The following is a 15970-nucleotide window of genomic DNA, read 5'->3' as shown; positions in this document are numbered from 1 at the left end:
CTGATCTAAAGCAAACCCCTGTCTCTCCCTCGCTCTCATTTACACATACCCACTCACACAGAGAGCATGTCTTGTATCCTTTTTTATTTAAGAGAAAAAAAGTTTATTTGAGGATGGGAGGTTGACGCATTGGACTGATTGTTCTGAAAAGAATTCCCATAAATGCGCTTTTATGATGGCCAGATTGAATTCCTTTCCATCATCTGCTCTTTCTGGAAGATTTCTTCTGCATATATGGGGGAAATATATCAGATTCTGTCTCCCACATACCATTGGACTGCCAGCTTCATACTGATCTGTGAAAGAAACGAATTACCCCACTATTACAAATTAACAACCTGAAGTAAAAAGAAGCAACTTCCCTTTCTCTTATCAGATAAGGACCCAGACTCTACCAGCGCTATTGCTAATTTTTTTTCATTGGTACTAAAAACCAAGGCTTGTCATAAACCGAAACAAAATGGCTGAGCTGTACAACTATTAATCCCCCTTTTGTAATTTATTGATTTTACTGTTCAATGAAGTTTAATTTATTTTTGTATGCCAATAAAGGTATCTGAATTCTAAAAAGAATCTGTTCCTTTGCAATGGCAGTTTAATTTCATAACAACAAATAGGGGTGTGTGATAGCAGTATTTGAATCATAGCATAAGAAGAAATTTCTCAAAGCATAAGATCAAAGTCCTTTTTAATGTCCATTTCTCTTCCCTCATGCTATCACTAAAATAAATAGTTCTACCACACCAGTGTGGCTCAGATGTCAGTGCTGAATCAGATACATCTGATAATGGCTTTTAGTGTTAAATATCATTTTTTCTGAGGAGGCATCCTTACTGAAACACTTGGCAGAGTGCTAAAGTATTTGTGAATCTAAGCATGTGCATCTTCCCTGTAGTCTCAGGTAAGGTTTCTGATAGGCAATAAACAATATTCTATAGGGTATCAAATTTTAACAAATAACGTTTGGGTATAATATGTCAAGCATTAAAAAGTCTGTCCTAAAAAACGGATTCAGAATAGCTTTCTCACAGGGGATAATTCATCTGAAGATAATCTGGTGTTTTTTTAACTCGACTTGCCAAAATTTGACAATCCACTTTTCTGCTGTTCTAGGCCCTAGTGTTTCGGTGTAGCCCATGCCTCTAACAGACCAGAAGATTGTGTTTCTTTATTACAGCTTTCAGATTCCGTGATGTGTACAGATTACTAAGATTAATATCCTAAGATTAATGCTTCTGGAGTGGTGCCTATACCATAGACCTGTAATCAATAATTGTTACCTCAGGATTAACACTGATGATAGTTTGTCAACTGTGTGGTTACTTTTCTATCATTCTGTTGCTTGACGAAGAATACCTTATCTGTAACAGTGGCTTATAGCGCTGGGGGATTATCTGTAGATTGACTAAACCAGGCGTTAGTGTGTGGTGTTGATTTTGACAGGGACTTCTATAACTGACAGGCAAAAGTTTCTCCATAACAGCTGTGACTATTTTCAACTCCTGACAATTTCTTGTGTATTAAGATATTCATGGTAATGCTGGAATCAAAAGACCTTTCTCAACAGTTGCATTCATAGATATTTTACTCTCAACATAACTGCCACTATATATTCAGTTGCTGTGATTTCATTATGTCAGTATGCTTTTCTTGAGTAAATTGTGTAATAATTGATATAAACACCGGGGGGGGGGGGGGGGTTCCCGCATCCCATGGTTTTTCTGTTACTGGTGAAGACTGTACTTCACTTTCATGACACATCCACATGGTAAAGCAATTCTTTTCCTTTGGCAGCTTGCCAACTCTGACCAAAGGATGGAGTAGGGTGAAGAGTCAATAGGAAACTGACAAGATAGATTTTGTAATGAATTTCTACCTTCTAAAGTCAATATATCGATGCATATTGTTACAATATGATAATCTCCCATGATGAATTCAAACTATACAAAATGAGGGTCCATTGTGTTCAAAGATGGGGGGTTTAACTAGGCCAATCCAGGGTCATACTTCATAAACAGGAAGGACTATGGAATCCTATATTCTTGAGTTCAATCATTTTTAGGAACTGCTTTCAATAAAAATATAGTCAAAATAAAAAATTCGTGTTCTAGTATAGCTGAATTAATATCACCTGCTATTTCCATCCATTATGGTGAAGTGAATAATATATTGGATTCAACCTGGATTCAAATCTTTGTTGTGTCATGAAATGCTGACCAGGGGCATTCTCTCAGCATAACAGTCTAATCCTAAACAGTTGCATCTTACTAAGCCCTTTAACTTCAGTGGATTCAGAAGGTTGTAACTCAGTAGGATTGCACATTAAGTGTTAAATGCTGCTAGAGGAAAAATAATTTCTTTACATAAAGTTTAGACTTTGTCATTTAGGGGTTGCCACACCTTCATGTATATATACCTGCTATTCTTAGTTAATTTCAAAATAGAAAAGCTAAGCTGAGAAGCTTACTCCACGGAAGGGTATGAAAGAGGCACCCCATCAAAACAAAGAGCGGCTTTCTTGGATGAGGAGCATTTTTTCTTGCATAATTTAGAAAAATATATATTCTCCCTCTCAAGAGCTGCTTGAGCTAGCTCACAAAGGAAACATGATAAAATCATTACAATTAACAAATCATAAAAACCTAGCCAATAAAAACCTGAGCATAAAACAGCATGAAACATTTGGCAGCAGAAATGTTTTAGCTTGGTGCTGTTGAAATAGCATTGTATTTTAAACTCAGTTTCCAGTTAATAATTATACCAGAGATGTGGTTGAACTCTTGTAACTTCTGCCTTTGAGAAGTTCAAATAAGTTTATCTGCAATGATGTGGCAAAATTGGTAAATGTTTTGCCCCTTCAAAATTCCCCTGCCTTGGGGTTGAATAAGTTCATATGAAAACAGACTTTGTTACTACATATTCAAAAAACACAGTATTTGTAAGGCTTAGCGCAATTAAATGTTGAGTATAAAAAAAAGATGGATTATTGAGTGTGACAAATAGAAATATAGTGATCTGAGAGTTAAAGTCTCACTTAATCAAAAATTCTGTTAGGAGACAAGTCATGATCTTTCAGCCTCAGCTCCCATCATATGAACAAAAATGAATCTTTAAAGGCTGGACTCTGAAGCAAAAATGTTTGTGAATATTTGTGAGTATATTTGAAAATTGCAACACCTGTTTTTGGTAAAGTGGATAATTTGGATTCAACCTGGATTCCAATCTCTGTTGTGTCATGAAATGCCCTTTGTACCAGGGGCATTTTCTCAGCATAACCTGTGTCTCAGGATTAAATCATTTTGAGATTGTGATAATAAAATGCAGTGATAATAGAAAACTTCCTTAATATATTTCTCCATTTTTCAGAATGTAGAAGCTAGCATATACAAAATTTTACCAACAGGGGTCCCAATTTTTATTTTTGCACAGATGTGGACACAATATTTTTCACCTTTCAAGATGGAAGGTCTTCATTAATATCCCAGCAAAACTTGACAGGCAGACTTTCCATCCTTTTTCTAAAAACACTGTCAAACCTTTCACTCTGTGCTATAGTCATTATGTTTTTCCAGTCCCCAACAGTACCTAGTATAAGAAGCAAAGAGAGAGAGGACATTGCAGTGAAAGCGGTCAGACGTCAGTAATTTCTGTATTTTATTATGATGGAAATTAAATTATAACACTCTATTCCTAAACAATTGCATCTTACTAAACCCTTTACTTCAGTGGATTCAGAAGTTTGCAACTCAGTAGGGCCGCATAGTAAGTGTTAAATGTTGCCAGAGGAAAAATAAGTCCTTTACATAAAGTTTAGAGGCCCAGTCATATGACTGTTCTGCTGCCGCAGCATAAAAGATGAGTACCACAGCACACAAATACCAGGAAAAAGACCACAGGACCAAGGCTGCAGTAGGTACATTTTCCTAGATGTCATGAACAGGCAATGGCAGCAATGGGGCAGGGTCAGCATCTACCAATTCATTAACAACTCAAAGACCTCTAGCACTTTCTCCACTCGTAAGAACATAAGAAAAAGCCTGCTGGATCAGACCAGAGTCCATCTAGTCCAGCATTCTGCTACTCGCAGTGGCCCACCAGTTGCCTTTGGGAGCTCACATGCAGGATATGAAAGCAATGGCCTTCTGCTGCTGCTGCTCCCAAGCACCTCGTCTGCTAAGGCATTTGCAGTCTCAGATCAAGGAGGATCAAGATTGGTAGCCTTAGATCGACTTCCCCTCCATAAATCTGTCCAAGCCCCTTTTCAAGCTATCCAGGTTAGTGGCCATCACCCCCTTCTGTGACAGCATATTCCAAACACCAATCAAACACCACTGAAGCAGAGAAATGGGATACTGTACCTACACAACATAGAACCTCTACATTAACCCTTAGAGTCCATAATTCTAGTGTGATTTCACTTGACCCATTGAAATTATAGATGCACAGAAAGGCAGTTCTTGCAATTTCTGATTTAATTGGGATGACCAGGTTTAGAGGTGAAAAAATAACCTCGGGTCTTGTTATATATAGCAGAGGAGCATATAATCAATGCTATGTTATATGAGCCACTCTATGGAGCTCTTTAAATTTTATTTACTCAAATACTATAATTGTATGACTACTGGGTTGAAGCCTAATTTGAAGCCCCAGTGATTTACCTTTGCGAAGAAAGCATCCTTTGTCTTTGTCCATGACATTCACTGGCAACTTTTCATAGTTTGATCTGGGATCCAGTCTCATTTTATCAAAGGTAGCCATATCCACAACGGTCTGTAACTCTTCCTCAGTCAGCTTCCTTCCTAGGAAGCTGCATATTTTCAATACAGAATTTCTCAGGTCCTGAAATGGGACATGGCTTGGGGTCAGAACATCCAGAACTGAGAACATAGGAACCCAGTAACTAAAAGAATCAGGCATGAGAATAATAAGAGGATTCACACACAACTTACATACCACATGGATTAAACGTGAATCTGGATTTAACTGGTTTTAACTGATATGTGCTTTTAAATTATATTTCAGTGTCATAATTAAAGACAAAGTCTGCAGTGTTCTATTAGATATGATCTTTTGATGACAGCATACAAGTCTTTGTTATTGCATTATAATACAATATGACATTTAGTGTATGTTATTTTGTACCAGAGAGTGGGGATTTTGCCAGTACTGTCAGTGTTAGCCTTTGCTAAATTCATATGTATTTTTGCACTAGTTAATTCTGACTTTACATTTTTTTTTAGCAATTGTTGCATCATTTAATTCTTTATATCGTTTTTAGGTGCTCTTGCCTCTTATCAAATCTTTATAAATGGTTTGACTGGTAGATATCCATCCTTATTTCTGAGGATTTTCCTTCAGGTTGAGATTTTTTTTACCTTGTAGAGAAAATTTTAATGTGTTTTGATCCATTCACCTATAATATAACTCATTCAATGGGTTGTAATGTATAACAGTATATTAAGAACTTACTTTATTTGAAAACAGTCAAAATGTGATTGCCTGCTAATATTTTTCTATTAACGTGTATATTTCCTTACTACTACAATATTTTTGTTCATTGTTTGCTCTTTATCTTTTGGGCACATTTTGTCATTTTTGTAGATGCTTTACATCTGTTGGTTGCTTGTTTAATCTGGTGTGGTGTAAATAATTGTGTGTGTGTTTTGTCATGGTGTTTTGTTGATTATAAAGCGTGTATTATCACTCCATTTGTCTATGCTGAAAGTGTCTGAACATCATGGGTGAAGATGCCTAATATATATCAGATGGTTTTCTTGTTCTTCACCTTCACAGTTAACAGCCTTACCTTCTTCATTTCTTCATAGGTAAGGAAGAGAATATTGAAGTCATCCTTGTGAGCATACCAGCCTTCGACATGGTCTAGCCATGAACCAGCTAGAACTGATAAAAATCAAATTTATTTTGGGATTAAAAATCAAGCAGGTATAAATGAGAACTGACATTGTAAAGCTGTGTGAGATGACAAGTTTCAGTTCCAGTTTTTCATTGGTCGTGGACTTTCAATACTTCAGTTCCCCTTGTTGTGTTTTATGGGTTTCCACACCTTCATGTATACATACCTGCTATTCTGAGTTAATTTCAAAATAAAAAAGATAAGCTGAGAAGTTTACTCCATGGAAAGGGTATGAAAGAGGCACCTGATCAAAACAAAGAGTGGCTTTCTTGAGTGAGGGCATTTTTTTTCTTTCATAATTTAGGACAATGTACATTCTGCCCCTCAGGAGCTGTTTGTGCCAGCTCACAAAAGAAACATGATAATCATTACAATTAACAAATTATAAAAACAAAAACAACCCCCCCCAACCCCCCCCCCGAGCATAAAACAGCACAAAACATTTAGTAGCAGAAATGTTTTAGCCTGGTGCTGTAGAAAGAGTATTGTATGCAGAGGTGGGATCCAACCAGTTCTCACCACTTCTCTAGAAGTGGATACTAATATTTTTTGAGTACCGAGAAGGGGTTACTAAAGCAACCTCCCTGCCCAATAGGGACTGGAGGTGCGTGTGTGCGGCGGCGCCACTGTTTGAATCCCACCACCATCAGAACCTGTTATTAAAATTTTTGGATCCCACCACTGATTGTATGTCTGGAAACTGGTCCCTTAAAGCTTCTATTCAGATAGTGGTTCAGGGTGACACTTGGAAGAGATTGAGGTTTTTCTCTTTTGAAAATTCAGCAAGCTGTTTGTAACTTCAAAGACTCAGATAAGGGAAAGGAGAGAAACTTGGGCCAGCTCAAGCCACTTAGAGTTGCCAGCTTCAGGTTGGGAAATACCTAGAGATTGGTGCGGGGGGTGAAACCTACAGAGAGAAAGGATTTGAGGAGGGAAGGGACTTCAGTGGGGTATAATGCCATAGAGTCCACCTTCCAAAACCATCCAGGGGAATTAATCTCTAATGGGATGTCTATAGCTACCACCTGGAGGTTGGCAACCCTACCCCTCAAGGGCACCAGAGCTAAGAAGGAACATTCTAACCTGTTAGAGCCTGAGATCATGGGTGGCAGAAGAGGCTTGCTAATTGGGTCCAGTGCAAAGTATTGTGCTTAATTGGCACACCTCTCTGATTGCTGAATTATGTGATCAGCAACAGGTCGATCAAGTGACATCAGCAGCTTAACATTGACAGGTTAGGCATATAGTCCATACGCTCATATTTATACTAAACTAATCATGCAACGTAAAGCAGGGTCACATCCTTCACAGCCAACAATGGATTGATTTATTTTAAATATATATCCTTCCCTATACCAAGTTTGTAGGCAGCTTACACAATAAAAGATCACAAAACAGTACAAAAGCACAATAAAACATCATAAAGTATGAGAATTAAAAGTAATAATAAAACCCACATAAAATTAACCCCAAACTTCACAATCCCAGACCCCACCCCCCCACCGGCCAGCAACTGTAGAGATGATTTACAGGGGGGCTAGCCAAATGCCTTGGTGAAGAGAAAGGTCTTTGCCATGGACCTAAATCTGTAAAGGGTAGGTGCATGGCAAATCTTCAAGGGGAGGCTATTCCAGAGCCTGGGGCAATCACAGGGAAAACCCTCTAGTGTGGTCCAACCTACCCCAACCCTACTGAACCCCATAGGGGGGAGGTACCACCAGAAGCACTTCCCCATGTGACCTCAGTGCCTGGGTAGCTGCTCCTTCAGATAGGCAGGGCCCAAGCTGTTTAGAACTTTTTATGCCAATGTCAACACCTTGAATTGGGCCCTGGGCAAGCAAAGTGGGATCCAGCGCAGTTCCTTAAGGACTGGCGTGATGTGTTAGCTGTACCAGCTAACAGCCTAGCTGCCAAATGTTGCACCAGCTCCAGCTTCCAGACTGTCTTCAAGGGCAGTCCCATGTAGAGAGAAATATAACTCTGTTTAGCATTGCGCTGTAACAACATATAATTGTAATGCATATAAAGTAACTTATAAAGTAACCCCTTAAAACATGACATATATAGGATTATAAATTTGGCTGGAAATTTCATGTTAAAATAGCTACTAAGCTCTCTTTAATCAAGAACCTCATGAATGCTGTTGGTACACATATGAAGCTCTTGTGTGTATGGAGTTCACTATTCACTTCAGTGCAGAGAAAATGTGCATACACTTTATATATACTAAGGGCCAAACTAGACGTGATGACAGCCACAGGGTCAACCGTGGCCATCAGTGTGGTTTTAGAGGAAAATTCTGGCATTTTAGAATAGCCACTAGGTCCTTTCTTGATAAGGTCCACAGTGCCATCACAATACTTTGTTTCCTCCTTCTATGCCTTGTAAAGCTCCAAAACAGCTTCTCTTCCCCACCCACCCCAACCTCCACCCATCTTTCCATAGCTATTTCCTCACATGACACATGGGCAGAAAACATGATTGCCTCTTGGCACAGTGCCTTACAGGCCCTTGTGCCAATTTTAAATGTCTAAATCTCCCTTTGAAATGGAATTGGGGGGCATGGGTTGGCCTCATGCCTGCTATCATATATAGTTTGGCATTAAGGAAATGGGAAAGTTGCTCTAGGCATAAAGTTCTCTGTGTGGGCATGAGGCCATTTGCAGTTGCAGAGAATATCAAAACTGAGGTATAAACATGTGACAAAGTTTTTAAAAATCTTTAATTGCCTTTGGAAGTTTAGTGAGCAAGGAATATTAGCGCTCATAATCTGAGGCGGAGCTACCAGGGGGACGGGGGTACACGTTGCACCAGGCACATGCTTGGGGGTGGAAAATCATACCCATCCATTCCGCAGCACCCCACTCCCCCACACCCCACAGCGCCCCCCACCCCCACACTTACCTTATCGTAACAGTGCAGGCTGGAGAAGTGACCTGTTCCCTTCAGACTGAAAACAGCCTGGCGGGACCTACATTTCCCAGGAGATCTTGCAAGCCCCAAGGTCTCATGGGAAGTGTAGTTCCCACCAGGTCGTTTTCAGCCTGAAGGAAAGAGGCCACTTTCCCAGGCTGAAGTAAGGTAAGTGTGGGTGGTGGTGTGGGTGGCAGGGCACTATGGGGGGGGGGGGAGGAAACACAGAGGGTGCACTGGGCGCACTCTGGTCCCGCTACACCTCTGCTCATAAACCTTACATGTTACATGATAAACAGATTACACTTTGGATCATTCATAGCTAGGGTTGGCAACCTTCAAATGGGACCTGGAGATCTCCTGCTATTATAATTGATCTCCAAGTAACAGAGAGATTGGTTCCCCTGGAGACAATGAATACTTTGGAGGGTGGACTCTTTGGCATGATACCCCATAGAAGCCCCTCCCTTTCCCAAACCCCACTCTCCCCATGCTCCCCCCCCCAATTATTTAGGTATTCCCGATTCAGAGGTAACCACCCTATTCATAGTACAGAAATGGTCTTTCTATGTGACCAAAGGCTTTAAAAACATGAACTGGAAAAAAAGTTTGTTTTAACTTGGATACTAAATTACAACAAAACATAAATGGCATCCAAGTTAATTAAAAATTGTTTTAATTGGGTTTTGGTTGAACATGTTTCTGAGCTTCTGCATTGTATTCAATAGAATGTAGTATGGCTTTCTGAATAATTTGTTCTACTGTTTTAAGATGTTTATTCTCTCAAACCTAGAAAGAGGTGCAGGGACAAAAATTATTCATATTGAAGCTATAAATAACCCCTTACCTTCACCAGCTAAAAATCTTTCCATGAAATCATCCATTTTTCCTGCTGTTTCTACTATGAGTGACATTTTGCTAAAATGATAATGGGAAACCAAGACATCCTTTGGGTTTCTTGACACATAAATAACCTGCAACAACACTGACAATTACAATAAAACTCAATATACTCTATTGGGATAAACCAATAAAATGAAGCACACAGCAGTGAGACTCAGCTTTCATATCTGATTCTCCCAGTATTCTCTTGGGTTACCTTTATGTTTCCCAACCCTTCAAATTTATTTATATTGAGGACATAATAATAAAACATTGCTTCTTGAGGCTGCTTGGTGAGGATCAACCCTAACTAAGCACTCTCACCCATTTAATAGGCCCTGTACCCTTTTTTACCAAAGCTAACCTGATCTCATCAGAACTACACAGGATATCAACTCTGGTTAGTACTTGAATGGGAGATCACCAAAGAAATCCAGGGTGGCTGTGCAGAGGCAGGCAATGGCAAGCCACCTCTGTGCATCTCTTGCCTTGATAACCTTGAAGCTGCCAAAGGTTGGCTGCAACTTGAGGGGCCCTTACACAGCAGCATTTTCACATTCAGTTTTTTTGCAGCATCCATATCAGAAGCTTCCACTCTGGGGAAACTGACCTTGTCCTTCTGCATAGTTGCTGTTCGCCTTTCATTTGTTGTAATCATTCTTCCAAGCTTCAAAGTAACTTTTTAACAGACCTTCCATGTACCTCTAGGTCACAGCGGTGCTTTCATCACCTGTTAACCAGGTGCTCAGGAGCAGGAGCAGCAGAAGGCCATTGCTTTCACATCCTGCACATGAGCTCCCAAAGGCACCTTGTGGGCCACTGCGAGCAGCAGAGTGCTGGACTAGATGGACTCTGGTCTGATCCAGCAGGCTTGTTCTTATGTTCTTATGCAACACCCTCCCTACAGCTTTTGGGCTGGTGCACAGCCTGCAAAGTTTGCGTAGCTAAAGTATCTTTTCCCCCACGCATTTTGTTAACTTTTCTTTTTGGAGAAGTGTAGCTTTATTTTTATTTTATACCCTATTTCCATATTATGCTTTTGGTATGGCCTAGTTTGGTTGTGAAATCTTTTATGCTCTGCTTTTTGTGTTCTTCCCATTTCTCTCTTAATTATTTCTCAATAGCAGTGCTGACTGCTTTGTTGTTTTAATGATTTCAAGATACATTGGAATACATTGCTTGATATTACTGGCAGCATATTTGTGCTGTGTATTATATTAATCATTGTTAGTCATTATTGAGTTACTATAAATATGCGGTTAGCTACTTTGGTACCAAGTTAGTAAAAAGTGAGGGGAATATATCTTTTTTAAAATGTCAGTTTCTTTCATTCTTTCTTCCTGTAAAGCTACAACTTCTACACATGTAAACTGAGATTGTCACATGTCACATAGTGGGGTAAGGATTACTCCGTCTGTTCATCAGTTCCCCTTTCCCAAGTGTACACAGTTTAAGCATGGAGTTCCATTCCTGAATTTTCTACTGCTACAACTAGTTCAATGTGGAAAGTTAGATACTAGCTGTTTGAGCTATGAAATAGCATTATAGTGTGCTTGCAATGGAGTTATATGTGCACACTTTTAAAGTGACCCCCCCCCACACACACACACACTGTTTAGATTCCTTCAGGGTTGTATGAAGCCATAAAAGTTAGCTTGGATAGGAAAGATGCAGTTTGTTCCCCTTACCTTAGAGTACTGAGGATCAATACTGAGATCAACATAATTTGTAATTATACATTTTGTCTGCAGAAGAAAGTATGGCTTGTAAAAATATCTGCAGAGGTATAATATTTTCAGTGGAAACAGAATTAGAGAAAGACATTGAATCATACGAAATTATGAAACTGGCGAGCCTTACTTTTGCTCTTCTGTTTCTTAGCCTCTTAGGTACCAAATAATAGGGCAGATGGCTTGTAAAGAGCCGAGGGGATGGGCGACTGATGTAATTTGTATTACCGCTTATGTTCTCCAGCCAAGGGACTCTTTTCACTATGCCTATGTCTTCAGTTCCATCTCGATGACCTTCATAATGAATCAGGCTCAAAATGTTCTGAGTCCAAACTGTGCCTAAGAATGAGAAAAATGTCGCTATTGACTTAATATCCCAATTATACATAGAAGTCAGTAGTGTAAAACAAGTACAAAATATATGGCCTTACCAGAAACAGGAAGGGGCTCCTCCTCCTGGGGTAGGCTAGCCAGCTGTCAACTGCCCCTTCTGGTACCCTGTCCTTCTGATGTGCCTTCTCATGCTGAGACTTGGCTTGGGCACCTTTAAAAAGCTCTCTCCCAAACCTGCCCAATTGCTTCCGAACTTTGCCAAAGGCCCTAGTGTGGCAGCAGCAACCACCACCCCTTGCAATCCAGCCCAGCATTGCTGGAAGAAAACAAAAGGCAACTACCACAGCAAGGCAAGGTTCCTGCTTGTTTTTACAGGGGGAAGTAGGGGGCTGGTTGGGCTGCTCCAAGTCCCATGTCAGGTGGGAGGGCTCTTTTCCACTCCCACTGTTACCAGACTGACTGATGGTAGGTTGGGGGAATCCTGTTTTAAAGACAGTTGTGTTTCTGTCCATCTCTGCCAACCTTTAGGGTGCGTAGTAGTGCAGTGCCAAAATGAGGACCCCATTCCCTGCATTGGCTCAGGCCATTACTGCACAGTGGCAGAAGAGGCTGTCCACCAGCATAATTAATGCCGGTGAAGCCACGGGATTGTTTGTATGGTCTTGTGCAGGTGGTGCCAAAGCTGCTGCAAACCGCAGAGTGGAGCCACCTCAGGTCTGCATGTGTTTTTTACCCACGGGGGTCAGAGAGCAGTGTGGGCATGTCACTTCTCCCTCCAGAGGCTCGGAGGGAAGGCAAGGTAAACAACACATGCAAACAGGCAGCGCCTGAAAGCGGCGCTCTCACACCAGTGCCCTCCTGCCAGGCTCCGATTCTTCTTTGGGGGAGAGGGCGGGTGGGAGATTTGACAGGCCAGTGAGAGGCTGGACAGGAAGGTGGTTTGCAGTTGCTGCCCCACTGGGGTCTGCTTTTTCTTTGGGGCGGGGAGGGTTGATGGGGGAATTTCTGCACCAGTGCTAAAGCTGATGAAAGGCCAGCTTAAAGCTGCTGTCCCACTGGGCCCTGCTTCTTCTTTGGAATGTTGATGAAATGTGTGGCAATTGGTTGAAAGTGAGTCCTCACCCCACATTCTAAAACTTTGCAAATTATGTTTTAGAATTTTGTATACAATAGAATGCTTTATTTGTGTTTACAATTACTCTCTCTCACATCCACTTCATAATCTTATTTTGGGATAGCCCTATTGAGATCCACTTTGGTATACAAAGGCAATAAGGTCTTGATTCCTGGATCCTCTTTACAGATAATTTCCCCTTCTCTGGGTCCAGTTTGGGTAACACATTGTTGAGGATAAGTATTCATTCTATGTAACTTTTTGCTGCCTAGCCCAAGGTAGGAGCATAGTGCACCTGCTATTTGGTGTGGACATCCTCATGAATACCCCCTGTCCCATCTATTTCTGTATCCAGCTTTATTTATAGCCCTTACCTTCTGAGTGGCTTTCAGATCTGAAGGATCTTGTGCTCCTTGGAGTATTCTACCACAGCAGTGAAGGACAATTGTTAGTGTGTCATGAAAGGCAAGCTATTTATAGTACTTGCAGAGCTGACATGAATGTATGTAGCAATTTCTCAAGATCCAATCAGATCTTTGGACTATGGACTATACACTTTGAAAACACTGGAGTGGAGAATCTTTGCCATGGAAATGCAACCCTAGAATTATTTATTTACAGTGCTTACTTTCTGATCGGATTTTCTGCTCCCTGGTTTAACAATGAAGACAACTGTTAGCACCTCAAACAAGGAAAGCTATTCTATTTGTGGAGCTGACATGAATGTATGTAGTAATTTCTCAAAATCCAATCAGATCTTTGAACTACAAGCTGCACTTTGTAAAGCATTGCAAAAGCAGTTATTGGCAAACATCGTTACCACCACTGTTACATTTGCCCTCCCTGCTAAAATTGAGCAGGCTTCAAAAACTGGGATTATCTGTTCCTCTTTACTTTCCAACTTACTGCCAAATCTGACATAGTAGGCCTTTCAGCTAGGTCATATATTCAAACTGAAGGATGATTTTAGACATTCAAGCAAAGTCAATTGAACCTATGTTAAAATTCAGTAATAAAATTTGAAGAAGCAAAATACATTGTTTTTAGGCTCCAATAAAATTCACATGAATATTAAAAAATATCTTAAAACTCTTATACATGAGAACCAGAGTGGTTTCCTCTAAAAAGGAAACTGAGGCCATTTTTGCATTGCACAATTACACCAGGTTTAAACTGGGATCATAATTACCAGGGCTATTTTATCCTGGTTTCTGCCTACACATGGCTCTCCACTTCTGCCCTGGAGCAGATCTAGGACCAGTAGGAAATGTTACAGTTTACTCTGCATGAGCCAGACTTCTATATTTACTTCAGAAGCATGTCTGAGTATTCCCATTGTACCGTGTTCTGATTGGCTGTTGTTTTTGAGTGGCAGCATGAATGGACACCAGGCAGGGAGATCAGACAGCTGGGTGGGAAAATAAATTTAGTTTGCTCCCAATTGGTGTTTTTGTGTATGTTCTGTGGGAATAGAAGAACTTGATCTGTGTTTTTATTGGTTCAAAATAAGGTTTTACTGTCAGAGGGAGAAAACTAGTGAATAGGTCTGCTAATTGATTTAAAATAATGCTTGTACTGAGGAAAATAGACCAAGAGATTGTTCTGATTGGCTGTTGATTTTGAGTGGTGGCTACAAGCACCTGTGAGCTTGCCCAGCATCCTGCATTCTGATTGGTTGTTGTTTTGGAGTAGCCACTTTTTCTTTTTTGTTTTTGAGTAGCCAGAGATAAGGCAGCTGGGCAGAAAAAATAATCTGGTTCTACTCCTGATTGGTTTTTGCAAGGTACAGGCACAAGCAGGGACACACGAAACTTTAAAAAAGAACCTCCAAACTGGCAATTTTTTAAAATCACAGGCTAAGGTAAGTATCACAGGGCAACCCTGGGGCAGACCCTCTGCAGCTTTGGGAACTGTGTGGAATTCCTGGCTGCACAGGGATATTTTCCGTGCTCACCCCAGGATATTTTGACCATGCAAAACAATTTTAGATGTGGTGGATTATTATGAGAAAGATTAGTATCAGCTTCTAGAAACATTTAAAGCTAATCACAAAAATATGGGTTTTTCCACACAAATGACAGACTGAATGTAACATATATACAAATGATGATAAACTTACTAAAATGTATATGTTACTGAAATGAAATACAGAAGATGAGGAGGTTCAGTAATACTTAAATGGGATAGAAATTTTGGCAGAAACATACAGATGGAATAGCGGGAGAAAATATGGAAGAAAATTTAAAGTTCACAGAGTGTTATAACTTGAAAGAAAATTATTATAAAATGATGTACAGATAGTATTTGCATCAAAAATTGGCAAAGGTGTATAACAGTATGTCTAACAGGTGCTGGAAATGCCAACAACCAGAGGGGTTTTCTGGCACAGGTGGTGAATGTGTAAAGAAGTTAAATGATTTTGGATTCAAATTCTAGGGAAGAGGTGGAACAGAGGATAGTAACTGTGGAGAAGGCAAGAAAAATGTCACAGGTACGACCTATCTGTTCATGTGATTACCTTAAGAGGCCTCTTGTTTTCCCTCCAGGTGGAAACATGACGGTCAGTAGAAAAATACAGGCCATTGATGCACTTGGGGTCTGCTCTGCAGTGAGTGTACATTCCCTTCAGGTCAGATTCTTGACCACACACATATTTTCCCCACTCCTGATCTCATCATATTGCATATCAGAGAATCCCCATGGTTTCAGAAAGTGGATAAAGTACAACTTTTCCTTCCATGCTTTATTCTCTTTTTGAGATATCTTTGAAGTATTCTGAATATTTGACAATGACAACACTTGTTTTTGGTAAAGTGAATAATATGTTGGATTCAGTCTGTTGTGTCATGAAATGCTGATCTTGGACCACAAGCATTCTCTCAGCATAACCTATGTCTCAGAATTGAATCCTTTTGGGATTGTGATCATAAAATGGAGTGCGGGGAAAGGAAACACATGCACACAAGTCCTCCATGGAGGGAAAAAATATGTTCATATGATGGGAGCTGAGGCTGAAAGATCATGACTTGTCTCCTAACAGAAGTTTTGACTAAGTGAGACTTTAACTCTCAGATCACTATATTT

General features: G+C 40.2%; 1 protein-coding gene across 1 annotated transcript; it reads right to left on the bottom strand.

The window, feature by feature from the left end:
• Nucleotides 1-74: 74 nt before the first annotated feature.
• Nucleotides 75-13807, bottom strand: LOC125437745 (amine sulfotransferase-like). Its single transcript, XM_048505678.1, has 8 exons — nt 13793-13807; nt 13261-13309; nt 11570-11778; nt 9675-9801; nt 5807-5901; nt 4659-4839; nt 3452-3585; nt 75-296 (listed from the first exon to the last, which is right to left on the bottom strand). The coding sequence occupies exons 1-7, from the start codon at nt 13805-13807 to the stop codon at nt 3455-3457; spliced, it is 807 nt and encodes a 268-aa protein (XP_048361635.1). The 3' UTR covers nt 75-296; nt 3452-3454.
• Nucleotides 13808-15970: the final 2163 nt, after the last annotated feature.

Source organism: Sphaerodactylus townsendi, linkage group LG01 (assembly GCF_021028975.2).
Source record: "Sphaerodactylus townsendi isolate TG3544 linkage group LG01, MPM_Stown_v2.3, whole genome shotgun sequence".
NCBI classification, from domain to species: Eukaryota; Metazoa; Chordata; class Lepidosauria; order Squamata; family Sphaerodactylidae; genus Sphaerodactylus; species Sphaerodactylus townsendi.
This window is presented reverse-complemented; position numbering and strand designations above follow the sequence as displayed.

Excerpts from the sequence above, each read along its gene's own strand:
- LOC125437745 (XM_048505678.1), bottom strand. Across the intron at positions 11,779-13,260 it reads ATCTGAAAGCCACTCAGAAG|GCACAGTTTGGACTCAGAAC; the intron begins GTAAGGGCTATA and ends TCTCATTCTTAG. Across the intron at positions 3,586-4,658 it reads AGGATGCTTTCTTCGCAAAG|GTACTGTTGGGGACTGGAAA; the intron begins GTAAATCACTGG and ends TTCTTATACTAG.